General features: G+C 43.5%; 1 protein-coding gene across 5 annotated transcripts in view; it reads right to left on the reverse strand.

Moving 5' to 3' along the window:
- The window catches only part of ncor1 (nuclear receptor corepressor 1), a 61,039-nt gene that overhangs the window by 3,968 nt on the left and 38,901 nt on the right, over positions 1–18,170 (reverse strand). Inside the window, exons 17-44 of one of the 5 annotated variants that reach the window (XM_013264651.3) lie at positions 17,418–17,483; positions 15,080–15,216; positions 14,870–14,963; positions 12,847–13,282; positions 12,609–12,732; positions 12,205–12,322; positions 11,363–11,524; positions 9,224–9,387; positions 8,798–8,912; positions 8,381–8,466; positions 8,115–8,286; positions 7,903–8,031; positions 7,722–7,805; positions 7,393–7,640; positions 6,939–7,248; positions 6,406–6,621; positions 6,006–6,182; positions 5,445–5,594; positions 3,936–4,106; positions 3,657–3,792; positions 2,939–3,405; positions 2,077–2,193; positions 1,376–1,524; positions 1,032–1,249; positions 805–948; positions 533–678; positions 348–401; positions 11–190 (exon numbers count right to left, since the gene is read on the reverse strand). In XM_013264651.3, the coding sequence (XP_013120105.1) occupies positions 11–190; positions 348–401; positions 533–678; positions 805–948; positions 1,032–1,249; positions 1,376–1,524; positions 2,077–2,193; positions 2,939–3,405; positions 3,657–3,792; positions 3,936–4,106; positions 5,445–5,594; positions 6,006–6,182; positions 6,406–6,621; positions 6,939–7,248; positions 7,393–7,640; positions 7,722–7,805; positions 7,903–8,031; positions 8,115–8,286; positions 8,381–8,466; positions 8,798–8,912; positions 9,224–9,387; positions 11,363–11,524; positions 12,205–12,322; positions 12,609–12,732; positions 12,847–13,282; positions 14,870–14,963; positions 15,080–15,216; positions 17,418–17,483 (4,770 nt within the window). Of the gene's footprint in view, positions 1–10; positions 191–347; positions 402–532; positions 679–804; positions 949–1,031; positions 1,250–1,375; positions 1,525–2,076; positions 2,194–2,938; positions 3,406–3,656; positions 3,793–3,935; positions 4,107–5,444; positions 5,595–6,005; positions 6,183–6,405; positions 6,622–6,938; positions 7,249–7,392; positions 7,641–7,721; positions 7,806–7,902; positions 8,032–8,114; positions 8,287–8,380; positions 8,467–8,797; positions 8,913–9,223; positions 9,388–11,362; positions 11,525–12,204; positions 12,323–12,608; positions 12,736–12,846; positions 13,283–14,869; positions 14,964–15,079; positions 15,217–17,417; positions 17,484–18,170 lie in introns of all 5 variants that reach the window. The other 4 variants (XM_013264650.3, XM_005460869.4, XM_005460872.4 and 1 more) reach the window with 4 other exon arrangements.

The following is an 18,170-nucleotide window of genomic DNA, read 5'->3' on the forward strand; positions in this document are numbered from 1 at the left end:
TCCTGCTTACCCATGCTGGGAGATGGACTGGCCTCCTGCCTAGGGTCACTGCCAGTGTTGGATGTTACACCACCCTGTTGGTCCTCCTGTCTGTCCTCCAAATTGCCCATTAAGGCCTTGCGGATGATGTCTTCCAGACCCAGATTACTGGCTGGGTCACTAAAGGAGTGATTCCTGGGGTTGATGCTGCCTAAAAATCATATCACATACACACACACACACACACACACACACAACACACACACACACACACACACACACACACACACACACACACAAGAATGATACAGTGAGAAAGAATCAGCATAAATACACAGTGTGTCTGAACAAAATATGCTGCTACTTACTGGAGCTGGTAACAGCAGGCAGGTTGAAAATCTCTGTTCCTGGTTGTGCGTTTCCTGCAAGACAATTAATATTGGTGAAAAAAAGCTGGTTTAGAAGAAACAGAGTTCAAAACGCTTTAATAAGTCACATGCATAAAGAGGTAGAAGGATTTAGGTTAACACAGGATAAGAGAAGACCCACTTACCAACATCAGAATCACCGACACCAGAGGTGGAGTTCAACTTACGAAAGATCTCCTGCTTCTTCGATTTCACCATTGGTGAGGTGTTCTCCAGCTTGGTGAAGAAGGAAGGCAGATAGCTAACATTCCCTGGGGACCGCGAGTCACTCCTTGAACCAAAAAAAGACAAAAAGAGTCAGACAAAACAGTGACATTAACCTTCAAAAACATCAAAACTAAATCTGAATCATTATAAAATCCAATTATCAAACAAACAAGCTGAGCCGCTCCTGTACCTGATCTCTGAGCTGTCACCCTCTCGCCGCTGGGGTGGAGGTCCACCAGACTCCTGTTTGTCCATGCCTTGGTAGCTCTGTGGTGGAGAGATGGGTTCATAGTTCTCCATCGGCCTGCCTCCTCGCTCTGGAGACTTGCCAAGCCTGAAGAGGAGAAGGCGAGCAAATTTTTGTCAGATGGCAGAAAATTTATTGGCTTCATTCTAATTAATTCAGGCGTTCAGTACCTGGCTCTGGACTTGTCTGGGGCGTTCTCTGGGGAAACTCTGCTGGAGGGTCTCTGGTGGTGTTGGGCCTGCACCTGATTCTCAGGACTGTAGCGACTGGGCATTTTGCCTCGACCTGAAGAGGACACAGGTGGCACAACGCTCTGGAATGCAGCAGAGGCTGAAGAGGAGACTGGAGGAGGATCCTTATTCCGGGCAAAGTCCTGTGTTATGATGTGCTGTATTACAGGGAGTGACCACAAAACCAAGTTAGCTAGCTGTGATTACCTGGTGCACATGGTAAATTCCTATGTGCTGCATTATTTTTGATGTTGCAGGCCATTGTGCTCTCCAGCATTTCTTACCGAAATGTGGTCTGCCAAGGTCATGACTCGATGAGTTTTGGGGACCTGCGAGTAGCTGTCAGTCTGGGAGGAGGAAGGTTGCTGGGAACTGGACTGTGGTGGTTCCCCTGATTGCCGGTATCGACTCATGTCATAAGATCGCATGCCAACTGCGAAAGGTTAACCAGGGACAGAGCAGAGTTGTTTTGGAGAGAGTCATGGTGAAGTGAGAAGTGATGAGATGGCAAGACGCCAAAAGACTATGCCAAAAGTAAATGATCCACATCTGCTTGCAGGTGACAAAAATAACTTTTGAGTGCAGTCTGGGGACTAGACTGACACAGAGGAATGCTGTCTGACAGTCTCAAATCACAAGGTCAGTGGGTGAAGCCATTCAAGGTATGGTATGTTTACTCAACACAGCTAATTTTAGCCTTTCATGCCAAATCTTCATCAATCCCCCAACAAGTAATCAAGGGTATCGTTCTCTAACCAGAAGATTAGTGGTCTGAGCCCCAGTCTGCATGTTGAAGGGTTTTAGGATAAGATACTGTAAATTCCCCAATGCACCAGTTGGTATGTGATTGTGTGACAGAGTTTAACTGCATTAAAAATCCATTGTATGAATATCTTTAATATAACTTGAATTATATTTGAATATTAGTAAAATCACTCTGTTTTACATAAAAAAAGGAATATCCCCAAAGTTAGGATGTTCATACCTGATGCCTGTTGTTGCACATCTTCTGGTTTGTCCTGCTGAGGCTGGACAGGGGAACTAGCTGGACTGATCACCTCAATTGCTCCACTACCAGTGTTGTCATAGCGGCTGGATGTCACTGTGGGACAAGTATGGACAAAGAGTTACTGTTGACTGGAGCCCAACTGATAGCAATATTTGGTGATTTAAAGAAAAGAAAAGAAAAAAGAAAAGAAAAGAAAAGAAAAAACCCACAATGAACATTAACATAACAGAAACGTATGTGTCTTTTTGAGTGCATAAGATAATATGACAATAAGGCTACTTTCTAATCACAAGAGGTTGTTACAGTCAGTAGCGCTGCATGTTTGTTTGATGCCCTTCCTGAGGTAAACCCAAAGGGGATTTGTGTACCTGGCTGGATTCGAACCAACAACGTTTTGCTTGCAAAGCAAATGTATTAACCAGTACACTATGGAGGGGCCTAAGATGCTGTGACAATGATTGCTCTTCTACGCTCTGCTTGACTCTGCTTGGATCCGCTGCTTGTTGTGTCTGTTGCATTCCAAACACTTGTTGCCAACAGGGCAGTTGGAAAGTTCCTTCTCATAAACTTTGCAACGCCAACACTCATAACACAGTGGAAGGGTATTTCTCCTATCTCTTTTTAAATTTTAATTTATCGGCTGCAGATACTGATATGTAGGCAAATAGCCAATATTTGCCTACATATCAGCCCCACCAATATATTGGTCAGGCTCTACTACACATGAGATGTACTGTTCTATGTACACCTATCCTTTCATGTAACTGCGGATGTTGTGGTATCACAGAGCATTTATGTGAAGCTTGAATAGTTATCATTTTTAATCTAGTACACTCACAGCTGCTAGAAGAATCTGAGCTCTGAGAGCCTCGCTCTCGTGAGTCTTTGTCCGAGGCTATCTGACGTTTGATAATGACATCAATGAAATTGGCGGCAGTCATAGTCGTCTTTCCAAGAGTCCGAAGCTCCTCTTCAATGCGGGACTTTGTTTGAGGTCCCTTATCCTTAACCCCAACACCAGCGCCTTCAGAATAAGCTGGATAGGATTTACTCCCTGGCAGAGACATAGCTCCATACGGTGAATGCAGAGATCGCCTTTCTGTCTCCTGTTGTTGCTGTTCAGACAGGCTGGATGCTCGCCGAGCTGAAGACATATCGTCATCTCGTTCATGTTTGCTCTCCTTCACCTTGGCCACATCCATCTGTGGAGCAGAAGCTGCGGCGTCCACCAAAGCAGCCAGAGCATCAGCTGCAGTACTGTGGCGGGCAGTACTCTGCGGTGCAGATATAGCTGCTGAAAGAGGCCTAAAAGAGAAAATAAGAACCTGATCACGTTAAAAATATTTGCAGAAACATGTGCTCATATAAAATATTTTTCCATTCCATTGCATCTAATGAGTCTAACGAGGAGACTTTTTAGCATAAAGAAGTGGCTCACACAGTTATCATGTCATACTGTTGCCCAAAATGTAATCATGTATAACAAAATATGCATGCACACAAAAAAATCTTTAGCGAGCTAGAGGAAAAGAGACCCAGATTAGCTTTAAGCTTACATCAGAGAGGTGATGACACTCTTTGGCTGGAAGATGCTTGGCCGCTGTGGAACTCCAACATCCTGTGGTCTGTGTGAGGGAGAAGGGGAGTGCAGATAACCTCGACTCCCTGGCCGGACTGGCTGCTCTGGTCCGCCTTGAGGACACACATAAATATTTTACTGTAACAGTGTTTCAAAATAAAAGCCCTAAGAGCACAGGTTCCTATACTGATGGGACTAAAAACATCTGAATGAGATTTCCAAAACTGTATGAGTTTTAAACTCAAAAGTGACTCACCTGCACGCATGTATTCATTGGCTCGCTCTCGTTCTCGCTCTCTTAATTCCCGCTCACGCTCGTGTTCCCTCTCCCTCTGCTCCCTTTCCTTTTCCCTTTCCTTCTCCTGCTGCTCCCGATCACGGTCACGCTCCCTCTCCCGTTCTCTCTCATTGGCAACAGCAAGGTGACCTGAAGAGAACAAGGACACCACAGACAAAATGTAAAGACACAACTCACCTGCTAGAAAAATGCTGGAGCAGACTTCCTTTAGAAATGTTAGCTTTGCTGACAAGTTCTGAAATGGCCAGATGTACCATTTCAGATGAAACCATGAGTGCAAGAAACCGTGCTGCTGCTGCTTTAAAGCTGCTTTAAACTCTTAAACTTACCTGGACTGAAAAATAAGAACAACTACAGACCACATAACTCGACTCTTTAAGCTGGGCATACACTGTGCGATTTTTTCAGTCGCGTTATTCAGCTTCTGCTCAAACTGCACAATTGACTCGCAGGGGTTAGAAGTTCGTAGGTCACAATGCAGGGTCTCACACTATACGGCCCAATGCTCTGATGCGACCTGAGTGCTCACACTGTGCATCCATAACATGAAGGTTATAACAGAAAATCTGTCGCTCGCTCTCCCTCTCTGTCTTTCACTCACACAGACACGCACACCACCACCATCAACTTTGCTAAATTGCTAATGAAAAACATTGATCAGACAGCTGTGATTGAGCAGCAATGCCCATGCAATTATTTTCACGGTTGTTGCGGTCGTGATAATTTTGTGAGGCCACATTGAAAAGACTCAGATGAGCTACAAGTTGTGCTTCCATCGCTTGTGTCCAGATAACATGCTGCACTGCTGTGCTGCTCCGTCTTTTCAGTTTCATTTTTGTGTTTGCGCGTGCGCAATGTGAGAGGCTGCGGTGACACCCTCACGACGGCCGACAGGATTTGAAACAGGTTTGATTTTCTTACGACCAAGCGATTGATGATCGGGAGCTGGTCGTGAGGTGTTAATCGCTTCTCATTACCCCACGTATACTACACGATGCACGACACACGATGAAGGCGAAACTCGGGCTGATCACCAAAACGGTCACACGACTGAAAAATCGGCTCAAAATGAGCCGAAAATCGCACAGTGTATGTCCAGCATAAAGCTCATTACCAAGTTTTGGAATCTACATATTAAAACAATGGGTTTAGGCAATAGGATAAAAATAAAAAATAGAGTGCAGGCTATTTATGTTTTGTTTGTGTTTTCCTGTGCAACTGAAAACAAAAAAAACAAACAAAAACAAAAACAAGGACATCAACTGCTCTGTGCAACGGTCAGGCAGTTTAATGGGAAATCACTCCCAGCATGACTTCAGTAAAACTTAACTTTTGTAACCGGACAAGCACAACTGACCTTTGCCACATCAGGCCAGCGCAGAGCTGCACTTTTACAGAAGCGGTGATCGTGGCAAGGAAGATAAAGGGCACATGGGGTGTAGGGATGGGGAAGGGAGGGGTCCTCACCTTGCGACATGGAGGTTGGGTTGAAAGCTCTAGGAGGGAAAGGGGGCTGAGGTCCAGTGAGGTAGGCGATGCGTTCCAAAGTGGGAGTACCTGTTCCCCCAGGGTGAGGCAACAGGATAGTTGGAGGCATCTGGGCTAGATCAATAATCCCTTTTACAGACAGAAGCAAAGGGCCAACGGTGAACAACAAGAACCAATCCATCAATTTCTGAATGTATGAACACCGTATACACTTAGCTGTAACCCATCACCTTCATCTGTTAGTGCTTCCAAATACAAATTGATCAATAAGCAACAGGGCTGCAAAGAGAGTGGAATAGTGGTCAACTTGTAAGAGGCAACCACTCAGCAAATGGAGATTTGCATGACCATACAAAATGTATAAATTGAGCTGTAGCCGAATCACTTGCAGCCCCAATATAAAGAACAAATCAGCAGAATTTGTCTAGGTCATTTGCTTCTGGGCGTCTGGAAAAGGTTGCCACTACTTCACAAGCACACAGTCTGCATACTACTACCCCTCCTGCCCACAGCTGTTAGTCAGCTATCGGAGGGCCATACCTCGAGATCCGGGTGCATAAGGGATAGCAACAGACTGTTCCCGCGGTGACAGTCCTCTGGGCATCTGCTGGGAAGTGATATAATCGTTCAGGATGGTCTGCCGTGTGTTCTCTATGGTGTACAGCTGGTAGTTGTTATGGTAGCCTGTTGGGGATGGCTGCCTGGGGAACATGAATGCTGTAGCAGAGGACAAAACAAAACAAAACAAAAAAGGCCATGAACAGAAGGCTCACTGATACAGATCACCACTGCTGACGTCAGCAGCTGTAAAAGATCCTAGACATGTTATGCTTATGAAACAGAAAGCCTGAGTTGCTTTCGTCAGTTTACTCAGAATCAAGGTTTTCATCGCTCACTTTCCTACATGGTGACAGTAGAAAAAACTAAAATGCTTTTATACCAGGATCCAGCACTCTGTGGAAGGCCAGGGTAGGGTCAAGATGTGGAGGCAAATGGCCTCTGTACACTTCAGGCCGGTGGTGGGGGTCGAAGGGGCTATGAGAGGCTACAGGGTCACCACCGCTCACTGGGGACTTGGCTGGGACACTGTCTCTCTGCGTTGGTGTCATGGTGCTCTTTCTTTCATGTGAAGCAGACTTTGCAGACCCCATCCCACCTTCAGAAGAGAGAGAGACACACACACACGGCTTATCTAATTAGTTGATGCAACAACTTAATATCATGTCATTATTTTTCTCAGGAAAAAAAGAAAGAAAAAAGAAAAGCTTATCCAGTGCCCTCAGAACTGGGTGCACATTGTGTATTAATTACTACTATAGTTTTTCTAAAAAATAAGATCATCTGGTAAGGGAAAGATAAATGTCTACTTCAATTCTATCCAACTCCATAATTGTAAGAGTTATAATGTTTATTAATTAATAAATAACTGAGAACCTGATGTTCTACTGTGAATAAAATGATTATGGAATATACCCTCTGAAGCTCGTCCCAGCATAGGTGATCCTCTAGACATGGGGTTGGTACTGTAACTAACAGGGGTCCTGCGAGCATTGGCGTCCTCATACAAGCCTGGGCTAAGCTGGGATTTGCTGGCCTCCTGGTGTGTGGAGCGTAGAACAGAGGTGGTGGAGTTGACCACAGAGGTGTGCCGTACTCCCTTAGCCTCATCGTATTTGGTTCGTTCCATGGCCTCCAGTTGGGGCATGTTGTGTGGCAGCTTAGTGGGACTGGGGATCAGGGACTTGACATTGTGTTTGATGGTGGGCTGGTTCAGATTGTGAATCTGGTAAAGGGTTTTAAAAACAACAGTTTAGTCATCAATTCATCATAAAAATCAGTTTTGTATTTTTGTAGAGTTCATATATTCAATTTCAAAAACATTAAAGTAAATTGTGTAATAGTGGCTGGAATCACAGCTCTGTCTGACCTGTGACATGGAGCCCTCCAAAACCCTCCTGTCTGGCAAATCAGGAGTCTTGCACATATCCTGTCCAGAATCTTGTCGTGGGATTTCATGAATAGAACGACCCATCTCTTTAATCGTATTGACACCCTCATAGGGCTTGCCCTTGCCAATACCCCCTTCGAAGGAGCGGGCAGGCGGGCTCTCCTGCTTTAACTGTTTTCCATATTTCATAGTATCGTCATAAGTCTCTGCGGCAGTTCTTGGCGTCCCTGGAAAGATTTGAAGTTATTTCAGGTTCGCTTATTCTTTCATGTGACTTTGAGTGACGCATCAACTTTACAGTAAGCTACCTTGCATTATGGATCCAGTGATCACTGGTCTTTCCTTAGATTCTCCATGAATGCTTTCTCTGGGCAAAGCTCTGCTAATTAACCCTGAGGGGGAAAAAAAAGAAACGGGCACCATGAGCCCCTGACACAGAAAAGACAAACAAGGACACAGTGTGTATATTCAGTGACACACAAGCAGTACCCTCCAACGGGGCTCCTTCTCTGCCCGTGTGTCCTCTGCCCATGGGTTCCTCCATCATGTTGAAGGTGCGTTTCAATTCATGGCTTGTTCGGGGGCTGCGGGTGTTTTCCCTGGGGTTCTTGATAGCTACTGGACAATAAAACATATGATAACATGTGTGTGCCAAACAAAGAAAATTTGCTATTTGCAATATCGACAATAAAAGCACTTACAACTATCATAGGACACGATATGCCCACTTTTGCCTTCATAGATGACGTGACCTTTAGCCAGCTGCTCCCCCCTAGCTTTGTCTGGGCTGCTTGGGTCTTCTGTGGCAAGCCTTGTGATGGTGCCCTTCAGAAGGTCAGCAGCAATGCTCGACTGGGCCAGAGCTGGCGTGCCCTGTTTAAGGGGAGAGCAAAGAAATGTTATATAAATATAAAAAAAAAAACGTGTAAAAACAAAACAACAAAGCCTCATTTCATCCATTCATTACCTGAGTGATAGAGCCTCTGAAAGGCAGACCTTCGCCAGCCTTTGCTGGGTTGCCTCTACAATCCTGTATGGATGGAACTGCAGCTCCTAAAGAGTTACGGAGAGAAGCAAAATATAACTAGAGGATAAGGCTTGAGAAAGTTTTCTACTAACAGGAAATCCGGTTCTCTATTTGCAGAATTCTGTGTGGTACAATAGTAAAACTGTCAGACCATGCCATAAAGTAGGTGTGTGCGATGCCTCAAATGTCAACTGTGACAGAATTTCTAAAGAGCAACGTCCTTTGATCTGGATGCTTTGCTTTCTGACACTGAAAGCAAAGCACTCATTTTCATGCCATGCTTGGTTTTCCAATGTTGCCAGCTCTATTTGAACAGAAGTGACAAACAGCTTAGTCACATGAAGCCTGTCATCCTACCAGGCTTGTTAAGATCCTGCTGCCGCGGCAAACCCAGAGAGATGGAGCCCACACTGCTCTTAGTTCCCTCTGGCCCATAGATAGCGTGGGATGGCAGGTATGTGCCAGGAGTTCCCTGGAAATGAAATCACAGAACATATTTCAAAGTCAGCTCACTGGGTTCACAGGAACAAAAAAGCAGTTCATTTTATTAAGTTGGGATCAACTGTCCTATTCTACCATCAACAGTGTAGTAGATAAATATAGTGATAGTTTGAAAATTAAAGTGTTGATCCTGTTATGGACAAAAAGATTCATAAAACCTACATATGTTAATCTTACATCAGAGCTCACATAAATTATTAAAGAATCTGATTTCTCTCTAGTGGTGTAAGAGAAGAGCTAGTCGACTGGTAAAGCACAAACATCATACCCCAGGTGCCTCACCTGGGAGATGGAGCCTCCTTGGATGAAGGAAGGCTTGTCTGTGGGCTTGGTAGTTGGAATGAGTGGAGGAGGAGAGGGAATGTTGGGAGGTCGAATGGTTCTGAATGTCATGCGGCCTCCATCTGGTATATTCTGGACCAGCTGGGTAGTTGCAGGGTGAAGGACTGGTGCAAATACAGAAAAGGAAATAAGATAACTGATTAAAAACAGCTGGGTATAACATCAAAAAAAGCAAACCAGTGCACCCAACATACTCTTTCTTTTAAGCTTTATTTCCCATTAAAGACTTCATGATAAAATATTAAGCTTTGTTCTGACAACGCTCCACTGAGTGGCGAAGTAAGGAGTGAAGACCTCATTTAACAGCCTGTCTTCAGCCTCTGGTATCTTTGGCCCATGCCCGCTGTCTGCTTGACTGTCTCCTGGGACAGCTGAGTAGACAAAATGAATCATAACACACCTCAAACATGCACCCACACAGACCGGGAGTAACCTCCCTGCAGGGAGAGCAGCATGCACTCTGCACTCTATCAAAAATGCAAATGGCAGCGAGAGTTCCTCCATCGGGCAGGAACGTCATCCTCCTGCTGGCTCATGCGGGGACAGATAAGAAAACAAGCCACTCTATGACGAATTTATAAGCCTCTGTTGCAGAGAAGGGACTGTGTGTCAGGCATTAACATTCATGCTCAGGAAGTTCAGGAACAACAACTTAATTCGGATGGACATGATTTTATGCTTGCCCCAAATGTCAAACAAGGAAAAAAAAAAAAGCAACAGCAGAATTTTCAGAGAAGTTTTTTATGCATCCTATAAGATGGAAAATGAGGAAGTAAAACATAGCACCTCTTCCCAGCTCTATAAAGTTCTGGCAAATATCTGACAGTCGATCTGCATGTAGTAAATCCCCTTATCTGGCTTTGATTTGCTGTCACAACATCATTAAAATGTGAATCTGTTAATCATCATCAACAAACAGACTGTTTAGGACCTTCAGTTTGCAGTGAAATTCAATTTCAGGATTCATAATTCACTATAACCATATCCTAACTGGATTGGTAGCACACCTACAAGGGCGATACAGTAGAAATGCTCTTTGATGACAGCAGTCTAACAGCACATCAGAGTGGACAGGACATGTTTAGGTCATTTATTTGGTTTTACTATTGGTTAATGAAAATCACCGATAGTTATAATGATATCATTTATGAAATTATTATAAAGAAACCTGTAAATATGGTTTAATGTGCTCACTTATGTAATGCAAATACACAAAATGTCACGGAGATCAGAGGGCAACTATCACTGGAAGTGGGCTCATTTTCTGAGACGCAACAAATGGAGCCAAAGAAGTGTTACCTCTGTCTGATCCATTCACAAATAAACAAATTATAATCCAACCGGTTATAAAACATTACAAGCAGAGAGGATGACTTTATAACAGATTGTAAAAAAAAAAGAAAAAAGAAATGTGACATAGAGAACTGCAGGATATAGATATAAGCAAAAGCAATGGATGGTCATATCTGGGCAGAGGTTTCTTCATTTCACCTTAACACTGATTGCACACTTCCTGTACATTGCTAAATACTAATGTGTACACATATACCTTTGGACTTCGGAAGATACATCTTGACTAATACACAAGTGCTCTGTAACTCTGTCACATACCTTGACAGGAATAGGAGCTCCACAGCAGTCCTCATCTCCACTCCAAATTTAAAGTGGACCTACCATGCTCACTGCTAGCTCCACATTTTTACTCTTGGACTCTAATATAGAGTACCACCACTCATTTACCTCATGCAGGGTCTTGGTGCAGTCCCTCAGGTCATATTCAATCTGAAACAAGCATTTTTGCACCTCTTCCTTTCAGGTCACCCTCCTTTAAGGCTGTCCCTCACAAGGGGGGGGGGGGGATTAAGCTGTTACCTCATATACTGACCTCATTCTTTTAACTATTTTAGTTAATATGTATGCACATTTTTAAAGACAATGTCATATTCCACTACCAGTGAAGTAAAAAAAAAAAAAAAATCTATAACACAAATAGAAAAGGGGTGTCAAACAAGGCCTGCCTGTATCAGCAGGGTCATGGGAGGACGGTTGGGAGGAGGAGGTGAAAATGTGTGCTTTTACCTGGTGGCACACTGTAGCAGGAGACATTGGGGGCGTTGGGGTCAGGTGAGGCCTTTCTTAACTCCCTGGGGGAGAGTCTGTAAGGAGAGCCTGGCTGACCGGAGTGGGTCTCCTGGTCCACAGCCAGCATCATGTCATAAGGCATGTACGGTAAAGGTTTACCTGCAGCGCACAGGCATAAGGACAAAGGGAAGATAGCCACTATTAAAAGAAAAACCCAATCCCAGTGTGCACGGAGCTGACCCAGAATGGATGTACTTTTTTGACAGACACAACGCCACCTGGACACGTACCCGCTAAAACCTACTATGTGTAATAAATACTGTGGTGTCAAAGCTCAGTCGCTTACTGACAGCTGCTCTCCTCTTCACGGCACTCACGCTAAAAGGTGCTAAAACCTTTGCAAAATCAAGCTGTAATACAGTCTGCCCATTGGCTTCACTGCTCTCCCTTCAGAAGGTGCATGGGTGAACAAAACTGACGGTCCAGCAGAAGTGACCTCTGACAGCCTCTAGTCACATGGCATCAAAAAACACAAACCCCAAATCCCCCTCTTCATAAGGTATTTCAAGAGAAGTGTAAATCAAGACTTGTGCTTATATATAGTACTAAATGCAGAAGGATTTTTTTTTTTTTAAATCTTGGCTCAGGCTGAAGAACATTACAACAGTCCAGAGCACCCTCAAACATTTCTTTTTATGAAACTGCATAAAAATGAATGGGTCCTAAAATATAGGCTATAAATAGTTCACTGTTAGCAGCAGAAGAGAACAATGAGGACAGAGCACTGAGAAGGCAACAGGAGATGTGAGCGTTGAACGAGGATAGTTTTACTTTCTTACCATGGTCCTGCCTTTGCTTCTCTTCCTGGTGCGCTGACTCATGCACTGCTTTGATCTGGTGTTGCAACATGGCGTAACCACTGATGGGCACGCCACCAGTGCCAAATGGACCAGGCACCTAAAGTATTAAGGAAGGGGAGAAGTCCATGAGTCCGGAAGCCAGATATGAACTAAGTGAGATAATGAAGCACTGCAGGGAAAGCAATTCCAGAACACGTTTAATAAACATACAAATATTATTTTTTTCATTCAATAAAAACCTTAATAGAAAAATGTATCCACACACAGTGGAACTGTTTGTCATGTATTACATACTGCTTACACTATAAAGGCCTGTAGTTTTTTTGTTGTTGTTGTTTTGTTTTTTTTTGCCTGAGAATGATCCTTCTGAAAAAGTAACCAACCATGGGTGGTATTGAAGCTGCCCGCTGATGCAGCTGATCGATGTTGAGCTGGGTTTGTTTGGGTGAAGGCACCAACACTGAGCCTGGAGGGTTGAGCAACGAAGGCTTTTCCATGGAGAATATTCTGCTGCGTGAGACAAAATATAGACGTCTAAAATAATTTGACAGCATTCTTTTTGGAAAATGCAGTTATTCACACACACAACATGAACACGTGAACAGAGAACTGAAAATTCACCTCTGCCTTTCAGGCTCTGCTTCAACATCCTCGTCAGCACTGCAGGTGGCGCTGGAGTCATTATCTGAGTGGAACCTTTCGCCATGATCTCCCTTTTCGCCTTTCTCCTTGATACCGGGCTCCATCTTCACTTTAACCTCTTCGGGATTCATAACCACATCCAGAGGTTCCGTTTTAGGATGTACCGAGCCTGCAAAGGAAGTCACCCTGGCTTTTTCCTCCTGAGATCCCGCCTCACCCTCTGGGATTTTCTCTTGTTTCACTGTGAATTCACATGGAGGCTCTGGAGCCTTCCCATTGCTAGTCTGGCCTTTGTCCTGGTCAGCACACTGAGTATCTCCTGCAGCACCGTCTGCCCTCTTGGAGTCACTGGACTTTGAGGAGTCAGCCTGAGAGGGGGAAGGGGCGCTCTCTGTATCAGAGCTGTTGTCACCTCCTAAAGAAGCACACAAGGACAAATTAATACATGACAAACAATTCATGAAGTTACTAAAACTCACAGGACTTTTCTAAAATCCTTCTAACAATGAAAATAAATATAGACATCCCGACATAAATCAAAACAAGAGCAGATACTCTAAGATTAATCATATAAAGAGGACGCAATTGGATCATGGAAAAAATACAATTCAATTAATATTCCACGAAACCATTAAAACGTCAGCCATAATACAGCCTCCATGTATTAAGTCAAGAAAGATTGGGGTATTTATATCAAACTCGCATAGCATGAAACCCCAGACAGAAAATCTACAACAGGACCTAAACCTTCACTTTACCCATTTGAAATGTATTCACACGCATTCACACTTAGGCACACATGTAATTGCCACTTATTGCAAAACACCATATTTTGTTTATTGCTGATAATATTTGCCTGTGCTACGTTCAAGGTCTCACAACCGCAAGCTCAGCCTTGAAAGATAAAAAGAAATCATAAGCTCAGTTCACACCTAAGTTTAGATAACTGCAATCTATGCGGATGTACAGTATGTCAAACAAAACAGAAAGCTTAAAGTGATAAAAAATAAATAAATTCACATCCAGAAACCACATGTTTAAAACCTGTCTGCCCGTCTCGGTTTGCATATTGTCTAGCGCTGCAGCTGTTACCATGGTGATGGTAGTCCAGATGGCATGTTTATGCAAAAACAATTTGTAGATCCATTCAATGCATCAAACCAAAAATCAAAGAAGCAAGCTTTACAAAATATCCAAATGGTAAATCACGGTGTTTATAGTTATAAGAGTTTTATTAATGCCTCTGATGGCCTAATGTGTAACTTTATAAAGTGAGATCTGCGACGTGTAGATCACCAGCAGTGTCTGATTTCCATCAGATGTAGATAAAGTCAACATTGTGACGTCGCCACAGTTATCTTGTAAAGCAGAGTTTGTTTAAATTATATACAAGTCTGCTGAGCAAACCATTTTTTTTAAACTTAGAAAGAAAAAACATCAAAAAACACTGTGCGAAGAAGAAGAAGAAGAAGAAGAAGAAGAAGAAGAAGAAGAAGAAGAATGCCTTCACCATGTAAACCCAGCAGAGATAATGATTTCTGGAAGTGAGGCAGGCAGGCAGGCTTGTTTGCTTGTTGGATCAAACAAGTGGGACCAGCACTTTGTGTTCAAAGAGTGGCCTTTCTTCAGTCTTCAAAGCTACAAACTGTTATGCAACAGGTACCCATGTAGTCTGAATTACTTCACATCTTTAATCTCTTCCTCTACTCGTTGCCTTTCTGCATTTGATCTCTTTTCCACTCACTTATTATAACTACTGTCAGTAGAGAGCAAGCCCACTGCCATCAACCCAGAGGAAACGCTTAAATGACAAATAGAAGTCTGGATCAAGCTTCCCAGATTTCTTCTAAACTGTTTACTTAACATTTGAGATTAAGCATTACGCTTCAAAGCTCATAATCAAGAACCTATCAGACGATGAAGACGTGCAGTCTTTACAACCCAGAAAGAGTTCTTAAGAATGTGTGTGATTGTTATGTGTTATGTTATCCATCTCTCTGACCTTCACTGTCCTCTGCATTGTCCTCATCATCATCAGGTGATTGCGTGGCTAGACCTTCACCTTGAGATCTATCAGCACGAGCCCTTCGTGTATCCTGGGAACCAAAAAGACGTAAACAAAAAAATTAATTAAATAAAATACATTCATTCATACAGAGTTACAACAGCTTGAAGACAGCTCGCAACTGAATCCAGATCACAATCAGCTTACCTGCTTATGCTGTTGCAACAGGTTGTCCAAGTTGTGCCGTCTCTTGTAATTGAAATAGAAGTTCTTGCACTGTGCCTCGCTTTTGGTGCCCACCATTTTGGCAATAGCTGTCCAGTTTCGCCCATGCTCAACAAGCCCTGGTGCAGGATGGAGAGAGATGATGCAAAATCAAAAATCCAACTTGAATACTTGGTAAAATACAAATTAACAAGGCATTTCATGTTTAATAATAGAAACTAATGCCACACAGGACTTTACAAAATCACGATGGACACTGTATTTAATTGGGGTTTGGCTGCAATAATGTAAAAGGCACTGTAGAAAGGACAAGTTTTAAAAGCCTTATTTAGCGTGAACATGCAGTAATGGTTCTCATGCTGTGTCAGAACCTCCAATGTGGCTCTGGAAGATGATCTCAGTTAAATCTTAACGATCTCTTTTAACAAATAAAAGCATCACCACAAAAACTACACTACACTCTTGGGATCCCCACTGCTGCGATTTGCTGTTCGTCTTCCCCATCCTGCACTGATTACACAATCAGCTTTAATGGTCCCACTAAACTTTGAAATTACTCTTTCACCCTGCAGTCAATTGGAAGCCTTCCATTTACCTTTGACATTAGAGCAGCTCTTCTCTAAATCCTGTAACCCGTGTGACCTCCCCCTCCTGCCCAATCCCACTAAGATGAAGGATACTGGCAGCTTGACAAATCGCTGCACAGCTAAACACAAAACCTCATTAATGTTCCGGTTCAAGAAGGGAATAAGGGCACTGGGACTGATCAGAGCAGCTCTCGTCTTAGTTACTTTTTTTTGGGGGGGGGGATGTACTTGAACAGTACAGTAAACTCACTCTATTCGATCACCACTTAGCTTATCTGCTTTGATCACTATGACAACTTAATCTAGCCAATATTGTTACAACCCTGGTAGTATATTTAACTAATACTCCTTCCACATAATCAAGCGCATGTCTTGAGATTAATTTACATTCAGTGGCTCCACGTTCAAAGTAATCATTGACAAATCAAGTTATGGTGCTATGAGCACAACAAACAATCTGAAGGCAGAAACTGGGAAACAATCAAGTGAACTTCTTCTAAAAGCTAATCGAAGAAAGTGTCACTGTTTCTTGTGTTACCAAGACAACATTCAATCCAGTTATATAATCCAAGTTCCGTAATACACGCAGCAATAAAAGGCCTTTGTGAGGTTTATAACTTCAATGTGGTAGCTGCTCTGGTCTGACTGATTTTAACACCTCAGATTTCACTGAGGTACAAGGGGTATACGGCCTACCAACAATACATAAGCTGCATTACATCAGCTTGATTATACCAAATTCTAAGTATACTAATATCAAATTTCAGTAAAAGGTGTGAAATCATCCAGACAACAATAAAGAACTGCAATGACCCAAATTCTTTCTTCATCTGAGGGGGTGTTCTGATTTGACTACCAAGCCTGGCATGTCTCAGCCTTGTAATAACACCAGGGCTTATTCAGATAAACAAATCAAGTTACTCAGGGGCAAAACTGTTCACTGGGCCTGCCTGATCAGCCACGTGTGGCAGCATAAAGGTAATTTCCGAACCTGCTATGTTATATGACTTTCCTCTCGTGGTTACATTAATTCACAGACATATGTAGCATAAAGGGCTGAAAGTCTGAGGAGATGATATCCACTCGCATTTTTGGAAAGGTGGAGCAAATCGAAACATGCAACAAAGTCTTAATTTTTCAACATGAATCCATTTGTTTACTCTGCCAATCTACCCTGAATAAAAACCTATAATCAGCAAATCCAAGCAGAAAGGGGCAAACATAGGCATACTTGTGTGGAATGAGCTGACTAATGACATGCAGTGTCCAACCTTAGACCAAGCGACGCGTGCAATGAATATTTCGAAGACTTGTTGAAGTAACTTTCACATTTTTTTTTTTTAAAGAATCTGAACAGGGTCTGAACCTGAATAATAGATAGAGATCTTTGAAGGAAACCGTCACGCTCTGCTGCTTCTTGGATGGCCTTAATAGATCACTTCTGAGAAGTCAGCAGTGAGGCTAAAAGGGGGGGGGGGACTACAGGCTCTCCAACAGTTTCCAGTAAAGCACCAGGAATAGTTTTTATTTGTGTGAATGCATGTGCGCAGTCATTCCCGTTTGCATGTAGGAAACGGGCAGGGCAACGCAATATCAGATAATCAAAGCGAATGGAAAAAGGCGGGAGAGGGAGGGAAAAACACAATCGTAAGAAGCAGAGGCGTCTGAGCCGCACAGTGATAAGAGGAATGACAAAGACATAAAGGAAAGAGAGTAGTTCATTAAAACAGTACCTTTTTTGGCAACCTCCATCTCCTCCTCGGTCCAGCGAGAAGTTTCTCCAGTTTCACCAGCGCCAGCTAAATAACAAAGAGACACAGCCCCATCAGCACTGACAGAAGGAGAGAGGAGGAAAAAAGGCAATAGAAAGTGAAGGAGGGAGGGAGACGGTGAGAGCGTGACAGTTCTTTCTTCAGCCGTCTCCTTCTCATGGCCGCTAATCTAATAATCTGTTTACATTCAGGGGCTGCCGAGACCTGCTCCCTCACTTACACTCTTGCTCTAGCTCACTCTCCTCCTCTCATTTTCTCCTCCTTTCTCCTCCCATTTCTCGTTCTCTCTCCTTCCCCACAGCCCTGAGCAAACCCTGCTCCTCTCTAATCCAGGAGGGGAGGGGAGGGCCTTGGTCAGCTGATGTAGCACCAGACAGTTGAGAGCCATGCCTCCCTCTTTGGGAAATGGCCTTGGATGGAGACAAATAGACAGAACAGCCAACCCAAAAACCCTCCCACCCTCTCTACTGTGATACTGTGCATCTGACACAAACACACGCACGTGCACGCGCGTGCACAGATGCACGCTCCTCCCCTTTGCCTTGGCTTGATTACACAGTTCATTGCCCCACCTCTAACAAAATTCACAGAAGAGCACGGTAAGTGTGGAGGGGGCTGAATGAACTCTAGCCCACTCTCCTCTATGGCACCCACTGAGACTGTGTAAACATTTGGACAAATATAGCTGCAGATGTACCCTTGACATTAAGAGGT

The sequence above is a fragment of the Oreochromis niloticus genome, linkage group LG10 (genome assembly GCF_001858045.2).
Source record: "Oreochromis niloticus isolate F11D_XX linkage group LG10, O_niloticus_UMD_NMBU, whole genome shotgun sequence".
Taxonomy (NCBI): Eukaryota; Metazoa; Chordata; class Actinopteri; order Cichliformes; family Cichlidae; genus Oreochromis; species Oreochromis niloticus.